Source organism: Epinephelus lanceolatus, chromosome 16, assembly GCF_041903045.1.
Source record: "Epinephelus lanceolatus isolate andai-2023 chromosome 16, ASM4190304v1, whole genome shotgun sequence".
Classification (NCBI taxonomy): Eukaryota; Metazoa; Chordata; class Actinopteri; order Perciformes; family Serranidae; genus Epinephelus; species Epinephelus lanceolatus.
The window spans coordinates 16,367,628-16,391,472 of NC_135749.1; the positions used below are offsets into that span (position 1 = coordinate 16,367,628).

The following is a 23,845-nucleotide window of genomic DNA, read 5'->3' on the forward strand; positions in this document are numbered from 1 at the left end:
TTAAAGGGCCAGTGTGTAGAATTTAGAGGGAGGAGGGTAGAAATGGAATATAATACGTATGTTTTCTTAAATGTATAATCACCTGAAAATAAGAATTGTTGTGTTTTCCTTACCTTGAAATGAGCCGTTCATATCTACCATAAGTCTGCCATGTTTCCCTGTCATGTTTCTACAGTAGCCCTGAACGGACAAACCAAACACTGGCTCCAGATAGGGCCATTCACTTTTCTGCGTTAGCCATTGTAGTAAGCAGCCCCTTTTTGACGAACGCCGGAAAAATGCCTGATTTTTTTATTATGAAACTGCCTCATTCAGTGTTTTTACCAGTTTAAATCTGTTTGTTTTGGAGAGCAGATCTTGGCTGTTAATTCAGCTCCTGGTTAAAACCTCCTAAAAGTCTGGATCGCAAGTTATCAGAGAGAAAAGTTGAGTTTTAATCACCTGGTCTATTTGTTTTAGAGGGGAGGAGACCTCTGCAGATAATTCAGCTCCCGGTCAAAACCTCCTGAACAATGAACACTGAAGGAATTCTAACCAGGAGCTCATTCTTGGCACATTGGAGCAATTTCAGCTGGTTGCAATCTGTTTTCTCATCACTAGGTGCCACTAAATCCTACACACTGCCCCTATAATTTCACATCAGACTTTATTTATTGCCAACTCTCTTTTCGTCATAACAAAATCTATGATATGTTGCCTGTATTTTCACAGTTGCACTCACACTTCCAGATGCCTGCAGTGTTAAAAACTGCCAGTGTTAATTACTGTTTTTCCTTGTTTTCCCTTGCTTCCCTGAAAAACTGCCAAATGGAAATGATGCACACGATACAGCGAATAATACCATTGCTCAGATATGGCTGATGATCTGTAGAATACTTGGTTATTTCGACTAATTTAACAACCGAGTGACTTCCTGGAAACTGTGCCGCTTTCCTCTGCTACAAGATCCACCTAATCAGATGCCAGGAAGCAGCGGCGGTGCATAAGAAATGCTATGCTATCTCTGTATCTAGGCCTCACATGTTTACTGCACCGTCTGGAGTCCCTCCTGAAAGTGAAAGTGTGTCATCTAATGTATGCAGCCAACAGTCGCTGCTCCTGAGCTGTTCTGGGTATTGGGCATTACATAAACTAAACAGACATGCAGTGTGGAAATGGCCTGCTGTCAGTGTGTGTGTGTGTGTGTGTGTGCCTTGCTCCCTGACAACTGAAGCCCCAGCATCTCCAAAGACTTGCACCATGGGGAGCCTTGTTTTGCATTATCATTAAAGACACATATGGAGTGTGAGGGACTGCAGTGCTGCATGTATGCCACACCAGGATCAAAAACGAAGCCCACGCTGGGCACAGAGATTGCAACGACATGCAGCGTTTCCGTGGACGCATTTGCTGAATTTCAGGATATTTTATGGTGCTGTTTTGTACCGCGTATCTCACAGGGAAGCACCCAAAAGATTAGGATGAGACAGTGCTAGAGACAGCAGCATCACAGCCTTCTGCAGTGCTTCTCATTTTCCTAGGAAGCAAATCGAGTGGTGTCTAGGCAGCATTTGTCAGAATGAGAAGATTTCTGGCAAGTTTTCCATCAGAGCATGTCATCCTGTGCGAGAGAGAAACCAGCTTGTCTCGTGTGGAGTACAAATGTTCCATGCTATTATTTCCAGCAGTGTGGCGCACTTTAAGAGCTGAAACTGAGCAGAATTTTACCTTTTTTAGTGTGATGAAAAGGATTAGATTTTAGCGTCCTTAAAAGCTTTTTATCTTTCATCCAGCGTTCACCAAGCCGTTGTCACAAAGATGTGGCCCACACACACACTCAAGATTCTATGAGACAAACAGCAGAGCATCATCAATGAGTAATTGAGAGCGACTGCAGGGCAGAGCGTCAACACCAGGGGGAACAGAGCGACTTGGCGCGGGCACGACATTTCACCATCTCACTCAGCAGCTGGTGATCAAACCAATCAGATATGGTTGGGAAAACTCGACCCCCTCCTCTTTCTGTTTCTCTTTCTCTTCTCTCATTACCCTCCGAGCATCTTGATTCACGTCTCCATCACAGTTAAATGTGGATGATAGCCTGTTTTCCTCATTGCGGATGCTGATGAGTCACACTTTAATAGATACGGGGTGGTGTACAGTGAGAGCAAAAGTATTTTTAGGATTGTTTTTCATAAATAAAGCCTGCCAACGGTGTTAAGGACATAAAACTCAATGCTGAAAACAAAATGAGCAGCGACACAAATCCAACATTACATTTGTGTTTACTTATTTAACAGTTGACATCAGTTAAACGGGCACATAGACATCAGACATGGTCCAGCAAATACAAAAATATTGTTAATCATATCCTTCACTTTCCTCTAAACAGTTTAAGGCCACTGGAGATACTGACAGCATGAATACACTCGACACAATGTGAAATTCCAGCATAATTATTTGTGCATTTTTACCACTTAAATAACTGAAATGTCTCCACTGGGAATTGTTTACCATTATAAACAGAAGAAAATGTGCATGCGCCTGTAAAACAGCACTGCTTGGTCCAGGTTCAGGTTGAGTGAGAGTTCAATCAGCCACTTTGCAGGTTCAAGTGCTCCAGCAGATCCCTGGAATATCACTACTGTTTACGACACAGGTTGGGTTGATATAAAAGCCCTATATGACCTGCCAGAGAGATATGATCCTCGACTGGCGAATATCAATTTTACTGCAGCTGCGTGGATCAAATTAGCATACAATATAATGGCAGCATAAAAAAGGTTTTACTATGTAGGACATGTCTGGCATAACAGATGGCCGTGGGGGACGATAAATAACCCTTTTAATAACAGGATAGAATATTTATGCCGCACTCACAGGCTAAAGACACAAACTGATCGAAATAGAAAAGCTGTCACTTCTTAAGTGTTCGATACATAAAGCATGAGCGCTGTATTAGGGGGGCAATTTCACCTGTTCCTGGTGAGTTTGATCTCTCGCGGCTGAAACTCACTGAAGCAGCTTTTCCTAGTCTTAAATCATAGCAGGGAAACTCCATGAGAGTCCGCAGGACTGCCAGCGACTGTGAACTCCTAAGGAACAACCTGTTCCCAAACATTTCTGGGCGATGTGGTGCTACTTTATTAAAGGGACAGTTCACCCCAATATCAAACACATTTTTTTCCTCTTGCCTGTAGAGCTAGTTATCAGTCTAGATTGGTTTGGGGTGAAGTGCTGAGTGAAATATCGGCTGTAGAGATGTCTGCCTTCTCTTGAATATTTGGAACTAGATGACACTCAACTTGTGGTGCTCAAAGCAGCCAATAAAATACACTTGAAAAACTCAACAGCAATGTCTCTTTCCAAAAACCATGACTCAGTTATTCAAGATAATCCACAGATCCTTGTTGCGAGCAGTTCTGCCGAGCTACACCCACCACCCATATCACTGCGCAGACTTCTGACGGCCAAGCCTGCTACTGCCAGTTTCATGCTCTATGAATTTGAATGGGGATAAAATGGTTCAGTTGTGTTGCCTCTTCTAGACTTTACGAATGTAACTGGAATCCAATCAAATTTCGATAGCCAAACAATTCATTTTGAGAGGGGTTTAGATGCCCAAAACAGATGTGATGACACTGTTTGGCCGCTCTAAAAATTGGCCTCAAAGCACTCTTTCTTGGGGCCTGGCTCACCTCGCACCACTGAGTCAGCTATTATTAAAGCTCAGCCAAAAAGGACACCATTGTATCTTGCGTTGTCTTGAGCATGAGCCTCTTGCCAGCTTCCTCCTGCGTGGTGATGTGGTTGGCAGGTGTAGCTTGGGAGAAAGAAAGTAGTTCCTACATGAAACTGCACACAAGGTCTGTGGATTATCTGGCGCTTTGAGCATCACATCCCATCTAGTTCTGTCATATTTAAAAGAAGGTAAACATTTCCATCCCCACTCATAACTCATATCACAATAAAATCTAGATTGATAACCAGCACAAGAGGTTTTTCTGATTTTGCGGTGAACTGTCCCTTTAAGATCGAGATCAAGCTTTATCTCCTGAAACCTTCATACAATCCTTCATAGACAGCTGCACCTCCCTCTTTGGAGCAGACTATAATCTTCCAGTCATTTGGTCCATTCCACTTATCAGCAAGCTTTGTCTGCACAATGATATAGCACTCATAGTGCCAGCAAAAGCCTTTATGGATTACTGGGAACTTTAACCCCAAAAATGATGTCTATCTCCCAGTACTGGAGCTTCTTTAGTGCCTTCATCCCACACAGTGCAGCCATCTCATGACACAATGCTCCTCACACAGCAGTGAAATTATAGATATGTTCAGAGCAGTAAGTAAAGCACATCTTGCGCTGTCCCTTTAGGGTTGTACTATGTGAGCTCGTACGCACAGATGTTCCTGCACAGAACTGTGCATTTATTGTATTTGGCAAATCAGGGGGTTGTGATTTAACTCAAGTCCCTGCTGTGGTACTGGCAAAATGGTCTTTTTTTATCTCCCATTCATCTTATAGTGAGTTTACATTCCGAATCAATAGCAAGAAATCTATTTCAGTACGATCGCCCCCTAACAAAGCTCCTTTGAGACCAGCGGGCCAACAGTCTGTGAAGGTTAATCGTGAGGAAGAGGTCACAAATTGCTTCATTCGGTCTCCTCCATTATCTGCTTCTGCTGCCAAAAACTGTACTCTTGACGACTCCAGTTCATAAATCAAACCTCAAGCACACAAGTAACAAGTGCTCATCTGAGGAGGAGAAAGTCCTCTGCTGCACACCTCTGACACCGCAAAGGAGAGGTGGTGAAAAAGAATTGGGAGAGGACCAGAAAATCAATCGGGAAGCCATCTGGCATCGCAGCACTCTGGAGACACCAACAACTGTCGACTCCTCCGCTGTGTTTCCCTTGGTCTGTGTAGCCTGAGGGACTGCCGCACAAGTGACCACAACAACAGAGGGATCTATAGCTGTCTGAACAGAGGCGGCGTGCACAAATCAGTACAGCCCACGAGAGAAATACACGTGCACTCAGGGGAGTACCAGCTATTCCTATGCGTACTGTATTCTCAGCAGGGAAGCGTACATATTAAGTGTGCAGACACTTTGTTACAACTTCAACCACCATTCTCTTTCTGTCTCATTGTGTGACAAAATATACATTCAGCATTACAGCATCTTCCTCAAGGAATACCATATGTTTTTTTACATTTAGGCACTTTCGATGGAGCGTGTTAAGAGGAGCTTATTCTTGCAATTTGCACTTACCAGCATTTAACGAATACTTCACCCACAAAATGACCATTTGGAAATCAATAAGTCACACCGTGTTACCTTGAATTTGTGAAGAAAAGTTAGCTTTCTCACATGCCTCCATTCAAAAATATGTCATAACTTTGGTTTACAAAAACTCTCACACAACCCGTGCAGTGTAATCCAAATCTCACTGATCCAGTCGTATGCTCAGTGCTTCCAAACACATACATTTTTACTAAAAAACCTTAGTCTGGCTTTGAAGGGAGCATAGATAAGTTTCACTTTTGGTTTTAAATCGAAATGTTTGCACACGAAAATGCATGTGTTTGGAAAGTATTGAGCATACAACTGAATAAATGAGACTTGGATTATACTGCATGAGTTCTGTGACAGTTTGTAAATGGATATTTTGATATAGATGTTGTTAAACATAGTCCCCAATCAATCAAAAAAAATAAATAAAAAAATTAGTATGTTCAGCGTCATGAATTTAAGGTATAACCACATCAATGATTTGATACAGAAATGGTCATTTTATAGGGTAAGTATTCCTTTAAGTCAAATAAATCCCCACTTATTAGTGACCGAAACTGAGATATGTCTGTAGTCAAGCTGAAATAACACAGTCATTTAGTCTTAGAAATACATAATTAAACATAGTTGACATCACATGAAGAAAATCCAGAAAATATGGCTATGATTTAGTCTTCTGAAACTGCATATCATTTAAAGAGCACACAGCAAAGGCAAGTGCACTACATTAAAAAAAAAGTTACAAAAACTACTACAAACCCAGCGACCTGACCCGTGTCATTTTACCATAATGTTAAATTTGCATTGCAAAACGACTTCAGTCAAAGCAGAGCAGAATAAGACTGGAGTTGCTCCTGTTATCAGTAGTTAGGTGATTAAGTTGAAGAGGTACTAGGTACTTGCAAAATGCCTGTGATCTAAGGCTTTCTCTAAGCCACTGGTATGTAAGAGTAGAAAGCACTCAAAACGTCCTGAAAAGGGGTCTTAGCAAAATACCTCAAGATTTGTCCCACTTTCTCTCAACAAATAGAGAACACAGTGGAGGAAAGCAACCTGCAGAGAGGAGCGCTGGCCCCCTCTACAGGAGAAGGTGCAGACATTTTAGACTGCCTCGTGATGTGGCTCTGAGAATCACTGTGAGGCTCTGAGTTTGATGACAGAGGTATAAAATAGTTACTTCCACTCAGACAAATGCACACACATTTCAGTGTTTGTCCATGCGTGCGTAAAGTAAAGCAAGTGAGCTAAAGTAATCTCAAAGATTGCACCAGTAGTGGAGTGGGTAAATGAAAAACACGAGAAATGTCAGCATGTACAACTGTGCAGGTTCTGTGGAAGCGTGATGCAGCCCCTCTTTTCTGAATTAATGAGATTATTCTGTCAGAATGCCGAGAATCTTTTGTGCATGAACACATTTCCCAGAATCCTGAGATAACAATCTTATTCATTCAGAAAAACAGGACTATTTTTTTCTCAGCTGAATGCATTACACTTCCGTAAGTTCTCATTAAATCTCCTTGATTACAAAACAATACATATTCCAGTAGACTCCTGTCTCCCAGCAACAGCATCCAAATAAAAATGATTCTCATATATATTCACAAAGTACTTCAGAAATGAAGTACTTTTAAGTATAACTTCCTCTTGGTCCATTAAATCCAGCTGGCACAGGAATGTGCAAAGGTTAGAGCCTGGAAGGGAGCACGGAAGCTTCCTCCTTTGGGCTCCTTTCAGGGTAAGGCAAACATATCAAAAAACACTTAGCGATTCAATCCACCCATATCCCTCCTCAGGATATCGGCCCTGAATAAGAAATGTATTTGCACATATATTCGAGGTTGATACCATTACATCCTCTCTTCAAAGAACCACTTTTGGTGGGAGCTGTCAGAGCAGGGCTGGAGCGAGGGCGCTGGTGTCCCGTTGTCTGTCTTGTCTAACGCCTGGACACACTTCTGGCTTGCCACGTGGTACAGGCTCCCATCCTGTAAAAAAAAAAAAAAAACAAGTGGAGAACAACTTAATGTTAAAAGACCAAAACACAATACTCATGTGCTGGTTAATCTCTCAAATGGCCAACAAGTGGTTACAAAATGTAGCTATCACCATTTTAAGAGCAACAAAGCTCAGTATTGGAACACAGATATTCTGTCTGCCCATCCATTCTGTCTGTCTGAGATTCATTTACATTTAGATGGTGTGGTTTAGCTGCTGACATTAGTGTGGTGTGGCTACACTAGACACATGCTAAACAACCTGCAGCATTGTGTGGTGAAGAGTATATCTAGCTTACTGGTGCTCTTTGATTTACAGTTTAGCATCAGCCACACTATCGCTCATGACATGACTTTGACTGCGGCATGAATTAGATTTTGGGGACTTTCTGATTCAGTTTTCTCAGCTTCAATCGCGTAATAACATTTGAAAGATCTAGATTATTTTAATATCAGTTTACAATGAAATTATTCTGCCCGCAGTACAATGTTTTCTAAATTTTAAGACAATGATATCTAGTGCCAAAATCCTTTTTAATCATCAGATTTCCAAGGAAAACAATAGGCAGAAGAAAGCGAGAAAAGGCACATCTGCATCCTTTAGTAGAGTCTGAGTGTGTAACAGCAAAAGAGAGCGGAAAGATGAGAGTTTGTAGGTGATAGGATGGGTGTCTGCTAATGTTAAGTGTTTGAGAATTTGGTTCGCAGCATATTGTGAGGCATTAGTGATGGTTCAAGAAGGAAAGTAATAAACAATGTGGAATGATGAACAAGAAGTCAGACAAAAATCAAAGGGAAAATATTTAGTGGACTCCAACTTAGCTATCATGTTACAATTCTCTTCTCCTCCCAGACAGCGACTCTAAAAATCACTCCATCCTGCACTTTCACCACCACCCATAGACTGTATGACTAATGGACATACCTACCGTGACATCACCCATTGGTTTGTGGACTGCCATTTTGAAGCCTGGAGTTTGGCATTTCGGACATCGCCATTTTGTTTTTTTTGGAGCAAGTGACCAAATTTGGACAAGAGAAGGACAGCCTGTTGCTCAAGCAGCCCCACCCTTAAATACGCGCAACCTTGGACCTTAATAAAATGTTAATGGGTAAGTTACATAAAAACTCACCCCCTGTACAGTTGTCATGAATGTTGAAATTAGTTAAAGAGACCAAAATTGTTTTTTGTACCACGCTGTAAACACATTCATTATTGCTGTAAAGTTGGGCATTTAAACTTAGGGGCCTGTGGGGATTGACTCTATTCTGAAGTAAGCCTCAAGTGGCCTTTTGATGAACTGCAGTTCTTGGCACATGAAAGATATACAACGCAGGATTTTCCCCAACAAAAACAATGTACAGACTGATAAGGAAGTACTTAAGACCCACTAGAAGGGTGTGGCTGTGTCTTATCTGCAGAGGCTCTGCCCTCTGCCTGTATTTTCTTCACTTCTGTGTTTGGGATGTTTATGGGTGTGTACCTCCACAGTGCACAGGTGAGGTTGGGGCTTTATAAAAACATAGCGACCAGGTACCAGACCGTGAGCAGCAGGTATGCAAAATAATGCAAATACAGTGAGATGAAGTGCAAAACTAGAGAAAATCTGGGGTTGCTTTCATTTTTGCTGGCGAGCAGGTTTACAAACAGTAACTGACAATCCCACATAGTATATCTTTGAATCAAAATTTAATAGACACAGACATTAACAACAGAAATATACTCCTTACCTTTCTAAAGAGAAATTTTTGATCTGCAGGTATAGGCTGCCCTCGTTTTCTACACAGCTGAAGAGTCAGGTAGGTGCTGATGTTGTCACCCACGACACATCCAGCAGGTTCCCTTGTGTTGTAACGGATCTCACCATCCTCTGAGTACTCAAAGAACTGCGGGAGGACCAAGACAATCATGAAATTGTGTCATGACAAATAAAAGCTGAATGGAAACATTCTGTGTGTGGGTGTGGCAGTGTGGGACTCAAACCCTGGCCACTGCAAAGGATATATAAGGCGTACACTCTACCAGGTGAGCTAGAGGTCACCCCAGCTTTTGCAATATTTCAGTGTCTATGTGTGACTCTGGAGAGAAGACATGCAGGAAGAAGGCAAATGGACACACTGTACCAAGAGATCGCTTTTGTGTGTGTGCGCACGTTTGTGTGCACACACATAAACACACCGTGTACCACTGGTGTGTGTGTGCAGACTGCGAATCAAAGTGTGAAGTGATTCTGCAACCTGCAGAGCACTCCAATAAGGCAGACAGCACAAGCACGGCTGAGCCCACTTCCTACAGAGAAGACATGAGTGTGTGTCCACGGAGGGCTGCTGGAATAACAATGGTAAATTTCAGAGAATACTTCCTGGACTACTGTCAGCCATAGAGGATAAATGTGTTAGAAAAAGCACTTTCCTTTGTATCAGCGAGGCCAACATATCATTTTTCAACCTGGAATAGGCTATCTAGTCCACTATTCCCTGATCTGTAAGATAAAAACTACAAACCTTTGTGGTCAACGATGGAGTGAGACGACTGTATTACTTTTGCTATTGATGAATATGATTACTGCTGTCTTAGGGAAATGGAAAACATACAGTATGCTGTGTTTTTATCCATAAATTGTCATGCAGTTAAGTGGGAAAACATAAGCAACTAGATGTGAAACAAAGACATTTTCATGCACATTACAAAACACTGTAGTGACTTTTCACCAGACAATACACCATGAAACATTTAATGGCTGACAGCGTGAAAGACTGACGTCCATTACCTGGTTCTGACCCATGCCGTGACACGGGTACACGATAACCCTTTGGCCCACCACTGTGTGTTCATCTACAGGATTGTAATCAAAACAGTAGTTGGTCTTCCCCCGGTTCTTCAGCTGTAATAAGCAAAAAGTAGGAACGTCAATAGATCTTTTTTTTTTTTTTTTTTACATATTAATAAAACTAGTACAGTGCATGGTCTGGCCTGTGGTATTGCTGCATGAATCTTTCTCAAGAACCACTTCACAAGAGACAACTTCACACTGACGCTGTGCTTCTTATGGTCCTGAGCAACACACCTGTGTCCCAAACAGCTATAGACTTATTATGATAATTAGACATGAAAAATATTATATTATGTTGCTATTCTGACTCACTGTGCCCCGAAATAATGTCAAAATTGGACATGCAACTCATGGGTATATAGTTACTTACTGTGGACTTGTACTTCTGCTTAAGAGGAAAAATATCCTATGTCTACAATTACTTTACCTTTAGGCTACTAAATATGTAGTACAAAGTACAAATCAGGCATTAAAAGGGAAAGCTTTCCTATAAAAATATGTTTTAAGCAATGATTTAAAAACAGACAATGTGCTTGCCAGCCTGATCTCCTCAGGCAGAGAATTGCAGACTCTCGGGGCCTTGTTAGCGAAAGCCGAGCACCTCTAGTTACCAGCCTTGATCTAGGGTCGACCATTGAGGTCAGGCTTGAGGATCTCAGGTCATAACTTTGAGCATAGGTAGTCAGAAGCTCAGCTATATAACTCGGTGCTAAACCATGCTCAGCTTTAAAAGTTATTAAAAGAATCTTGAAATCAATTCTGAAGGTAAACTGGCAACCAGTGGAGGGAGGCGAGAATTGTGGTGAAAAATAAAAAAGTACCAAGTCACGGTTACAAACACTGGTGAAATACACTGAGCAAATGTATTGATCTCCAAAGCGCCAAATTAGTTGCTTGCTTTGACATAATTGCCGCAGTTATAAAGCAGAGCATGGATTATATAGTGGAGGTATTTTTTGTGGTAACATTATTAAGACATGCGCTACTCAGTCCGCACCACCTCAGCCATAAAGTAGAGCATGCATTTGTTAAGGGCTTTTTTTGTTAAGTCTCTTGGATGCACTGCTCAGCTTGATTAAATTCAATCAAACTAGTGAGAAGTGGTAAATTCATACTCCAATTTAAACCAAACAATTAGTGACTCACCATTCCAAACATGCCTGGCCGATCCTCTGGGACATGAATATCGGGGTAAACATTATCCAGATACCACCTGAAGTTCTTACAGCCCAGCTTCTCCCTGAGATTCTTCCGCTCCGTCACGTCCCCGAAGGCTTCCTGGAAACAAAGACAGTAGATGACGTTCTGCCATTTTATTTTAGTTCCATCTTTACACCCTTATGTGTGTACACCTGATGCAGTCGGTGTCAGACAGCTGCAGTGTCAGAGGATGTATTTATAGCATATATTTCTGCTGAAATGCAAAACAATAGCACCATAGTTGTTCCTCTACAAAGTCTCATTCCTATTGATAACATGCCTTCACACGAAGACAAACTAGAATTGCCTCCATGCACCAGTCAAGTTCCTCTCACAGTTTACATCCATGTCTGTGAAAATATGGATGCCTCACGTCCAAAAACAGTCACCAATCGGAGGCATAAAAACAACTCCTCCACCTTAATCAAACAACAGCACAATGGTTGACTGTCTGTGTGCTTCTTAGCAAATGCAAATAATATGTGTTTGCTTACATTATCACCTTTATCAGGGCTTAAAATGCCACATGCACATGTGTGATAGGGCACCTAAAATTTATACCAACTCCCAACTTCACATGCAACAGCCCATGTAACTCAGGGCTGCCAAGTCTCCCGCACTGACTGTGAAACTCACGTAGTTTACACTTTTCACGTCTCATGCCACACGTCCATTTTGTCACCCAGTGAAAAACAAATTTATACCTGATAATGTTGCAGTGCAAAAACACAAAACTGACATGGCACACAGACAAGACAGAGCACTGCAAAACTTTGGTCAAGCCAGGTGCCGCTTGGACTTTGAGAACTGTCAGTTTGTTTGCTGAAATTGTGATCTGACCCTACCACAGCTGTGGTGGAAGTGCCAAGAAAGAACGAAAAATTCACCAACTGGTTCAGGTAACAAAAGTTTTGGTGCATGTCATTTTAAATGTTTCATGCATCAGTGTCTGTACACAGCAAAAAAAGTATTCCGAGCCCTGTTTATGCCGACGTAGTTATGCATACACACCACAGTGAACATGATTAGTGATTTAGAGTGCAGAGAAGAATACAGTCTCCACTTTGATTTGTGAATGAGCATATGCTCGTCACACCTTCCCTGCTGGAGGAAGAGTTCAGCAGCACTACAAGATGATGGATGTTGTCGGTTTGCGCAAACACAGCTTTGATTGGCCTGTCGTCAATTTATTTGCTCAAGAGACGGATTCTGTCGTCAACTGGTACGACCGGTGTAGACCATCAAAGGACACTGAGGGCCACTACAGTATGTGAGGACTAGTAGTCGAGCTACTGAAACAACAATGAGCAAATGTGAGAGTGACTAGCAGTTTGATGACAATCCAGTACAAAGATCAATAAGGGGTCACTAAGGACACTTAAAGAGCAACTAGAGGCCAATGTGATGCACACAAGAGGCCGATGAGGTGCCAATTAAGGGAGAATAAAAAACATTTAGAAAACAAGACACATGCTTACAGATTCGCTCTTTTGTCTGAGTCAGACCTGAAAATCATACGCTGCTGCATTTTCAATCTACTTGCTGTATTACTTATTGACCAAGAGTTGTAAACATAACTTACATGGACTGACAGGTGACTCATTAACTTGACAGTTACAGTGACCTGTCATCCTGCAACCCCAATGTACTGCTTTTTTTGCTCTGGGGAGGATGCACTACCTGAACCTGACTGACTAGAATATTAAAATTAACCGTCAATATATATTAGACTGACTCAGGTTTCCTAGATTGTGGGCTTGTAACCAAATCAGGACTGAAGGTTAAATAAAAATATGCAAATAAACACAATTAATACTACCTGAGTGCCGTCCTGAAGGGACAAAAGGAGAACTTTGTGTGCGTGTCGACTGCTAGCTCTAAGGGATTAAACAGGAATAAGCAATGAATATCTTGAGCAATGTGCTGTTTAAATTTACAACAGGTATTAAAACTCTGTTTATAAAGTCTGCCAAAATCTGCATCTGGGAATTGAAACTCATTAAACTGCCAGAAATGCTAGAAAACAACAGCAAACATAACAACAAATGACAGGTAAGATAAGACTGCCAGCCACTGAAAATCTTACAGTATCATTTGAATGAAACCTCATTTAAAATAATATATCGCAAGACTGTGTATGTATGAGGGTGTGTGTACCTATCAGAATGGGAGCACAAGAGTTAGTTTGGAGGCTTTGGCATATTGAGTTTGCCAAACCACCGCAAGGTTGGCAAGGCTACCTCCTCTCAGGGAGATGAACGCCACCTGATCTGTGTTTAGAGAGCTTCTCCTCTTAACTACACTGTCACACACTGGCCTGGCTCCTCCCACACACACACACACACACACACACACACACACACCAAAGCAGGGCACCCCATGGGTTTGCACTGCTCTCACCCTGTCAAGGACAGGTGGGTGACACCCGCTGGCACCGAGTGACACGGAAAGGTGGTAATCACACACCGGAACGCCCTGACACCCCTGTCACCTTGGGTGTCTGCCGCTCATGTATCCCAAGCGTCACTTAATCAGGGGAGCTTTTACACCACAGCGGGAGGGCAGTGTGTGTGTAGTTTGTGTTAACATGTAATTTTGTGCATGTTTGGCACTCAGAGAGAGTGTGTAAGAAATCAAGTGATTGCAGCTGTGTAAAAAAAAATCTTCACAATACTCCATAAAGGAAACATTCAGTCATAAATACGCTGCAATGCAATGCTTAAAAAACAGTTGTGTTTGATACCACTCGCACAAACTGTACACACATGCACACGCACACCATCTGTGCAGACTCACCAGTCTTGCGTGGGGGTTTCGATGGTAGTAGATCTCCTTGTATTCATCCATCCAGACCTCAGCAGCTCTCACGCTGTTTGCCAGAGCTTTGCTCCGCGAGTACGGGGCCTTTTTAGGGAACACATGACCCACATGGGAGCATGGGTGGATCTCCAGGCTGCCCCCACACTGCCAAATCTAGGAGACAGCAACAACGCCGCCGCCACCACCACGAGGATTTGGTTTAGCCTTTCAGCCATGATTCAATCACTCAACACAAAGCACAGCCTTGTTGTGGAGGAACTGGGAAACAGAAAAGCTGTTTTGTTGTTGAAGGGAAATATTTTTGGATCCCTCCCTTTGGGAAATTGCGGTTATTGAAGAAGAGGGATGTTCAAATTCTTCACTGCAATTAAAGTATTATAATCTTTGGCTTGTTTTCACTGGTTATTTAGTTATAATTCTTTCAGGATGGTTTTCACAGGGAATGAGGAGTCGTCACATGATGCAGCTCTTGGTAATATAAACCAGATCTGGATGACTTTTCAGTGCTGTGTGCGGTGGTGCTAAAATGTGCATATTTCATGTCTATGCGGAGACATTAAGTGAATTGTGCCTATTAAGCATTAAGCTAGGGCCTTGCACATTCAGTATGTACACACATAAATGCTCACCCTAAAGGAGAATTCCAGATTCTCTCCTCCCCAAACCTCCATCCCTGTGTCGTATGTCCCCAGGTAATGGAAGTAGTTCTTGTTCACAGCAAACAGACCACCTGCCATAGTGGGAGACCTGAGGAGAAAACGATTGGACAACTTGAAAACAATTTCCCTGCATCTTATAAATAATAGTTTATCTGGAAGAGACAGGTGATAAATCAGCTTTCGAAGTATTCATGTAGAGACTATTCTGTGAAGTTATCTCACAAGTGTTCACAAAATTGTTTTCTCAGCAGGTCCCAAACACACACCTGATGACATCAATGGGCGAGCGACGGCGTTTCTGTTCATAGTCTGGCACTGTGTGCCAGGTAAAGACTAACCGCCAGTCAAACCCCCCAATCTGGGGTTCACCAGAGTTCCCTAAATACTGAAAGGTGTTCCAGTCGATCACATCAATGACAGGACACACCACGGCCGAGGGCTCCTCTTTGATCCTGGGAGAGAAAGGAGAGAGAAACTGTTGAGGGAGAAGCAGTGCTACAAAGCAAGAAAATTGTTCATCTTTTATGTGCTGCCCTCGCTCTAAAGAGAGCCCAGTTACTGAGCACACTGAGTCTGAGTCAGATAGATAACAGCACTCCTTTAGACGGCTGGTGGAGATTCAGCGCTTCACTCTGTGACACTTCAGTCGTGCTAAAAGACAGTCTTTCAAACCACAAGGCCACACTTTAACAAAATACTCAGTGGCAGAGTCAATTTTTCCTGCTAACCTGTGGAGCAGGGGCTCTAACCAGCCTTCATGACACTCGCAGTGGCAGTCCAGGAAGGTCAGCACATCACCGGTGGTAATGGACGCCCCCAGCAGCCGGGCACGCACCAGCCCCTCCCTCTTGGTGGCCCGGATCAGACGCACCTTCCGCAAACCTGAGATGTACACTTCCAGTGGCTCCTTCAGATGGTCTTCAGGAAATTAAACAAAACAGATCATCCATCAGGTGTCTCGCCACTAGAATAGCACAACAGTACTTGGATGGGTTTGAATAATAAAATGGGCTTTGGGAACTTATCTCAGACAGTAAGCACTCCCTAAATGCTGTTTTGATGGGTTTGTTGATTTATGAGATTGAATACAAACATGTCTGTACTTAAATCTCTAGTCCACACCTAAAATGAGGCAATCTGAAGTAAGAACATAATTCTTTGGTTGATTTGTTCACCACTCTGCACATGTAGCCAATGCTCGGGCAGAGGGAGAGGCAGGCATTGCTTCATTCATATGGTCATGAGCCAAAACGTTTTAGAACCACTCCCTCAAAGTGTCTCCGCTCTTCACACAGTCTGAGTACAGAAGACAAAACAACAAATGACTACAAATTAGAACACGCTCCTGCTTGATTTTACGACTGTCCTTGCAACTTGAGTTTGATGAGTGGCGCTGTGCTTGAAACAATTTATCACACTTCCAAATTACAATCCATGCAATTCATGTCATGTTATTAATTAGCGTTTTGCAAGATGTTTTAGTGGTTTCATATGGAGGGTGAAAGTGTGTCCAGATGTGCGACATTGACATCTGTGAGTCTATCTGGATGCGTATAAGCTTTCCCTGTATCTGCATCTTATGCTACCCACCTGTCACCAACTTCCTGTATCTCTGTTTGACTTTCCTAATTGCCAACATGTCAGTCTGTCCTCCACCCATCCATCTATGTGGCAAACCGCTGATTGTCACCTGTCTGTGCGCCACCTTGTGTGTCTCTCTGACAACCTCTCTGACTGTCAATCACAGCTCACAGCTCCTCTGCCTGTCCTTCAGTCTGTCTGCCTCAGCTCCCCTTCATCAACCCGTGCTTGTACCTCTGTCACTGTAGTCGTCCACCAGCACCACCTCCTTCAGCAGGATGTCGGGCGACGTCTCCAGCACGCTGTGGACCGTCCGCAGCAGGGTGGACCAGGCCTCGTTGTAGAAGGCGATGACCACGGAGGTTGTGGGCAGGGACCTGTAGTCATACTTCAGCTCTCTGCAGCTGCAATGCAAGGAATGTGAATGTTAGGAGACAGGTTGAGAGGGAGGAGGTGAAGCTGGGTAACTGGGTTAAGACTGCACGCTGACATCCTGGAGAGAGCTTACGCCTGGTTACCTCTGTTAATACTCAGCTACCATTAACCAAACAGAAGTGAACACATGTTTAGATGTGGCAAGCAGCCACTGCAAATGACTCACTGCAACTGCAATTAGTGAGCGTTGCTTTTCCAAAAAAAAATTCCACTTAGCCTATATGTAAGCGTGATAGTAGTGTGTCTTTGGTAAAATGGTTGACACCAATCAGCTGGTAACTTACAGTGGGTTCCATCTCTCTGGCAGCCTGCGGTGCAGCGACAGTTTCTCACTGACATAAATGTTAATCTGATGTTTTTTGATGCTTTCCTCCTCCTTCTTCTTCTCCTCTTCGTTCAGATTGAGTTTGACGGCTCTCCCCATTTCACCCAGGGCATTTAAATCCAAGGGGGGCTTCTCATAGACGGGTCTCTTCAGCTCTTCATTATCCACCTCGCGCTCTCCGGGGGCCTCTCGTCGATTTGTCGCGCCCACGTCCCCGGGGCTGTTCCTAAAAAATATTACATATCCCACTAAAGTGGCACCAAAGAGGAAAAAAAGTAGCTTGGGTCGACTCCTTCTTCCGCATAGTGCCATCGTGTCGCTTCCTGCCTGTGTGCAAACTTGTGCTGAAGTTTCATGCCCTGAGGAGCTGCTCTCCGCTGGCACCTACTGCTACAGTGACCCTCTCACCAGCCTCGTCACGTTTCCGTTTGACGACTTCAAGTCTAGTCCGCATTCTTACAAACAAAATAAATATAAAAGTACGGTAAAATAAGTTTTCATTCGGTGTGAGAGACGCCAAACTAACAAACTTTTCAGCTGTGTAAAGTAACGTTACTTGTGAAGCGGAACCTTGAAGTCTTTATCTTGACGGACGTTGGAGCAGGACACTCCTCCTCCTCCTCCTCCTCTCCTCTCCTCTCCTCTCGACGGTGTGCTGGGGAGAAGTGTCAACGGATTAACTAACTCGGATTACGCTAGTTATCTGGGATTAGCTAGCTAAACCCCCCTAACCTGTAGGCTCCCACTGGCAACAAAACAAATCTAGGTCAAGTTAAAAACTCCGTCCACTCTTCCGTTTAGTTTTCAGCGAAAACATTAAATATTTCAATAACGAAAACAAATGTCAACTCCTCCTCAGCGTTATAATGTACTCCAACTACTCGCTAAACCCGTTATCTGCCGCTGTCGATAAGAAGTTTGCGTCTCGGATACTTGAACTCCAGTTGAAGTTGAGCCGACAGTTAAGTGAGCCGAGCTAGCGATGCTACTTCCGGTTTGGGAATGTCAAAGTAAAATTCCGCAGCGTGCCTGGATTATAGGGGAGAGCATGGTGACTGGAGCCTGTGGGGAAGTTTGGCCACCCCTTGTTTTTAGGCCATAAGGTTGATAAATCAAGCTTTCACCAAATCCAGTCAGACAAATGGTGAAAGCGTCTTTTCCTCTGAGAAACTCAGCAAGTGCATACTCTTGTTCTTGTTTAATGAAGTTAATGTGTTAACCTAGGTTCGGGAGCAGGGCCACCTGCCAACCCTCCCTTTCCCTTCCCTTCATCCATCATCCTCCCTACCTCAACCCTACCGACATTCCTTCATCCCCTCTTCCCTTCATCCTTCATCTCCCCTTATTCAGTCTGGTGCCTACCTCTCCCATGTCTCATTCTAGGTACCATCTGGGGGACCTGTAATCAGCTCGGGTGCAAAAAATGTCTGAGACAGAACCCCCTCACTGAAGGCGTTTCTCAATACCAAGTACGCCAAGTTCGGACTTGCGCGCTTGGGAGTTCAGACTTGACAAGTTTGACTCGGGAGTAAACTCCGAAGGATGGCTGCCATTGCTGCTGGTCTGTGAGAAATGCATTCTGGGATACCTGGCTGTCAAAAGTCCACACAAGTCATCTCCCGACGCATCCCTGATGGAACGGGCAGAGCAAGTTCACTTCCAGGCATTTGGACTGTACTTGGCTGGATGCGAACTTTGAATTGGAACAGTACGCAAGTCTGCACGAACACAAGTACAGGCAAGAATGCAGATTGAGAAACGCCTTGAGTCTCCCCCTGCCCAATCTCCAGTTCATCCTCCCAGACCAACCCAACAGAAGACAGCCCTCTTCCACCCTCACCCCCACTTACATCCATTCACCAGTCCTCAACAACTAACACCTCCTGTATTACAGTTAAAAAACATTGTCGAGGCGTGGTCCTTGCTAGAGAGGGTGTTGTCATTGACATAATTTGTGCAATAACTTTACTTATTGCTGTGTTTACTAATGTTAGATATAGCACTTGTTGCTGCAGGAGACACCATGACTGTTCTGCAAGCTGTGGACGCAGTGAGGAGATATTTCCACAGTGGCTTTCTACCAGAAAGGGATCTCTTGGTCAAAGTAATGGTGTTTGTTCCAGATCGCATACTTCTTCTTTTTACTTTCATTATGAACTGCAGCTGCCCAAAAAATACACACAGTTGCATGCAGTATGCACACAATCAGGACATACTACTTTCTCATAACATTATACACTCAACTTTGACCCTCTTGCTTTTATATCCCTCACTGTGAGATAAAACAAACGCTGCTTACCGAGTGCCCAGTCCCTGCTCATGTGATTTATTATAGGTTGCAATATTTAAGGAAAAGATATAAGCTGTTAGTACCACACATAGCTCAGCAACACACTTTTAATTTGAAGGCGGAATAGTTAAACCGGAAGTGTAATGTATGAGCATCTGCAGTTTGACGTAGTTGTAGTAAAGCGCCATCATAGCGGCAGGTAAATCTTTATGAAGGGAAATACTATGACCTGAGATACTTAATCACGAATAGACGCTTTGAGTTGACTCCTAGTGAGTGTTTCCTAAATATGAGATACAGAGAGTTGATGTATTGACCTCTTCCTTGTTCCCAACATGCAGTAACAGCCTAGGTGGGCCATGTGACTCATATTCTCCATTACTGTCCCACCCTTTAAACTTATCGCTGAGCTGATGATAATAATAACACGACCCTAAAGCTCTTTATCTCCGAGCCCTCTTCACTGACCCTGGGAGAACTCAGCACCCAAGTTTAGAAATCATTCACCACGGCGGTGGTCTCATTTCATACGCAGCCAGTTGTCACTCATATGAAACTGATATGAAAACTCTTGACACCAAAGATGAAATCTGACACAAAATGTATGTAAAAGCAAATTAAAATGCTAAATAATTAAGGCGACCGTTCAAGGCGAGAAGGTAATTCGAGTAGCATACTTTTTTGATCGAGTACTCATATTGTGAAAACCACAAAGAGACACTGGAAGGCAACAAGTCAGCCGGAGTGTTGTAATATATCACGGTAGACTGGGCCTGACGGTGTCTGACAGAGACACAATATTAATGTTAATGCATGAGGGCGTTTTCATTTAGGACCGGATGATGGATAACATTTTCCATGCAACAGATACTGTATTTGGTGCAAATATATTAATGGGAAAATCAAACAATGGTGAACTGCAGAGCATGTGCACCTTTGGGTGAAGGTATGATCCTGCCATCTCTATTGTAACTCCATTTATAGACAGGTACATGTCTGACATGCAAAAATAAATAAGAAAATAAATAAAATAAGTAGCCACTCAAGACTTTAGGACAGGAATGCCACTGATCATCAAAATATTACGTGTATTGCCTTTATCTCTGATAAATAAATTGGTTGTCAAAAAAAGAAGAAGCAATTTGAAGAACTGATTATGTGATGGAGAGCTTTTAATTGAACCAAGATCTCCACTAACTTTTCTCTGACACAAGAGGAAATCAGTTGTTCCTGTTTGTCGACCTCATGTCAGCTGTGTGTGTTGAGGACTCTGCTTGAATGTGTGCTTTCTTCAAGAGTTTTTCACCCAAAGCTGTCATTAAGCAATTTAAGGCATCAGTGGATATGAGTGGCATGAGGCAGGACAGGCTCTACCAGTTTCCTGTTATGTGATGACCTGTACAATTTTAAATGGAGTCCAGTACAACCAGTTTTACAAATTCCATGTGTGATATAGAGATAATAGGGAATATTCAGTGCTGGAGGAAGTGGACTCGTGTGGATTTGGAGAAGAAGTTGCAGCAGGTCACACAGGGACAGCTGCAGCATCAAGAGGATACAGTAGGCAACAATTAGAGCAGGTACTATTTATAGCATAAATACAAATCTGTACAGTGTGATTCAGTTTGTCTGCGGCCAAACTAAAACAATGAGTCCTCTGAATAAATCATCACAAATGCAGAGTGCTTTTATGTTCTTCTTCTTTTCTTTTGGTGTCCTCCTTTCTCTGGCTCATTATGCAGGCGAGGCCTCACTCTGACCTTGTGAATAAAGTTCCTATTTTTCCTGCTTTCTCTCTCAATCCCACCTCAACCATCAAGTTGTAAGAACCCTACTGCCCCCACCTCTCACCTCCATCAGATGAGGACATAGATTCCCAGAAAAGATCAAAACATTCACCTGTATACCAAAATATACAGGTTTGCTAAAACATCAGTGCAGTTTCACACTGTTTAGTCTCAGCTGTTTCCACCATCACCAGTTAATATTCCTCTCCTCACCTTAACCCTGTGGTCAGTACATAGACTATAACATGCCATTACTAGTCAGTGTTATTTGCTTTCCAACCAGTAGGTGGTGCCAAATGATTGTGCATGCTGTTATCCCTGTCTGCGTAGAATGAGGACAAGGATGCTTGGCAGATTTTCAGTGAAGGCCAGTCTTTTGCAAATTCACTCATGTTTAACATTGTTATTCAAAGCTCCTCACAGTTAAAAGGCACAAGTAATTCACCTCCTGCAACTTTTCTCTTTTGTTGTATGAGGCATTCTTACACCAGCAAGCTGAAAATAAGATAAAAGCTTTTGCTGTTGCATTACTGACAGTTTAACTGTACAATATATGTGTGCATACATGGATGGATCACTGAGAGCACAGGCCCAGGGGCCCAAAGTGTCAGGGCCCCCCTGGCCTTCACCTACAAAATGTCACTCTACCACATACCAACCAGAAAAAGACGATGACAAAGGAGAGATGCAAAGCAAATACAAAAAGATGCAAAAATAACTATAAAAGGGGGCAAAACAATGACGAAGAGACACAGTATTACTACAAAGAGACACAAAAAACACAAAGAGAGGAAAAGGAACTACAAAGAGACATAAAAGACCTGGAAGAGATGACAAGGAACAGCAAAGAGACACAAAATAACTATAAAAATGGGCAAAACAATGACGAAGAGACACAAAATTACTACAAAAAGACACAGAAAAACCTCAAAGAGATGACAAGGAACCACAAAGAGACATAAAATAACTACAAAAAGGGGCAAAACAATGATGAAGAGACAAAATTACAACAAAGAGCCACAAAAAGACCTGGAAGAGATGACAAGGAACTGCAAAGAGACATAAAAAGACCTCAAAGAGATGACAAGGAACTGCAAAGAGACACAAAATAACTATACAAAAGGGGCAAAATAATGACGAAGAGACACAAAATTACGACAAAGAGACACAAAAAGACCTCAAAGAGACGAAAAGAAACTGTAAAGAGACATAAAATAGCTATAAAAAGAGGCAAACAATGATGAAGAGCCCCAAATTACTACAAAAAGACACAAAAAGACCTCAAAGAGATGACAAGAAACTGCAGAGACACAAAATAACTATACAAAAGGGGCAAAACAATTATGTAGAGACACAAAATTATGACAAAGAGACACAAAAAGACCACAAAGACACGAAAAGGAACTGCAAAGAGACACAGAAAGACCTGGAAGAGATGACAAGTAACTGCAAAGAGACATAAAAAGACCTCAAAGAGATGACAAGGAACTGCAAAGAGACATAAAGTAACTATAAAAAGAGACAAACAATGACAAAGAGACACAAAATTACTACAAAGAGACAAAAAGACCTCAAAGAGATGACAAGGAACTGCAAAGAGACATAAAATAACTATAAAAAGAGGCAAACAATGACGAAGAGACACAAAATTACTACAAAGAGACATAAAATGACCTCAAAGAGAGGACAAGGAAGGCAAATATATCCAAATAACTATAGAAAGGGGGCAAAACAATTATGTAGAGACACAAAATTATGACAAAGAGACACAAAAAGACCACAAAGAGAAGAAAAGGAACTGCAAAGAGACACAAAAGACCTGGAAGAGATGACAAGTAACTGCAAAGAGACATAAAAAGACCTCAAAGAGATGACAAGGAACTGCAAAGAGACACAAAATAACTATACAAAGGGGCAAAACAATGATGTAGAGACACAAAATTATGACAGAGACACAAAAAGACCTCAAAGAGATGACAAGGAACTGCAAAGAGACATAAAATAACTATAAAAAGAGGCTAAACAATGATGAAGAGACACAAAATTACGACAGAGACACAAAAAGACCTCAAAGAGAGGACAAGGAAGGCAAAGAGATAAAAAATAACTTTAAAATGGGCAAAACAATGACAAGACATAAAATTAGTACAATGGCACACAAAAAGACCACAAAGAGATGACAAGGAACTGCAAAGAAACACTAAGTAACGACAAAAAGGACAAAACAATGAGGAAGAGACACAAAATTAGTACAAAGTGACACAAAAAGACCTCAAAGAAAGGACAAGGAACTGCGAAGAGACACTAAATAACTATAAAAAGGGGCAAAACAGTGACGTAGACACCAAATTACTACAGAGACACAAAAAGACCTCAAAGAGATGACAAGGAACTGCAAAGACACACTAAATAACAACGAAAAGGGCAAAACAATGATATAGACACACAAAATTACTACAGGGACACAAAAGACCGCAAAGAGAGAACAGTAACAACACAAAATAACTATAAAAAGGGGCAAAACAATGACGAGGAGACACAAAAAGATGTCAAAGAGATGACAAGGAACCACATAAAGATACAACATATGCACAAGACCAGAAAAAAAAGCATAACGACTTCGAAGAGCCCCAAAACAAGAAAA

At 42.4% G+C, this 23,845-nt stretch overlaps 1 protein-coding gene across 1 annotated transcript; it reads right to left on the reverse strand.

The window, feature by feature from the left end:
• Positions 1–2,247: 2,247 nt before the first annotated feature.
• On the reverse strand, positions 2,248–18,103 carry galnt12 (UDP-N-acetyl-alpha-D-galactosamine:polypeptide N-acetylgalactosaminyltransferase 12). Its single transcript, XM_033637436.2, has 10 exons — positions 17,084–18,103; positions 16,599–16,768; positions 15,512–15,701; positions 15,050–15,235; positions 14,754–14,871; positions 14,101–14,277; positions 11,251–11,382; positions 10,042–10,155; positions 9,002–9,157; positions 2,248–7,261 (listed from the first exon to the last, which is right to left on the reverse strand). Exons 1-10 carry the CDS (start codon positions 17,434–17,436, stop codon positions 7,124–7,126), a joined length of 1,734 nt encoding a protein of 577 aa, XP_033493327.2. The 5' UTR covers positions 17,437–18,103; the 3' UTR covers positions 2,248–7,123.
• Positions 18,104–23,845: the final 5,742 nt, after the last annotated feature.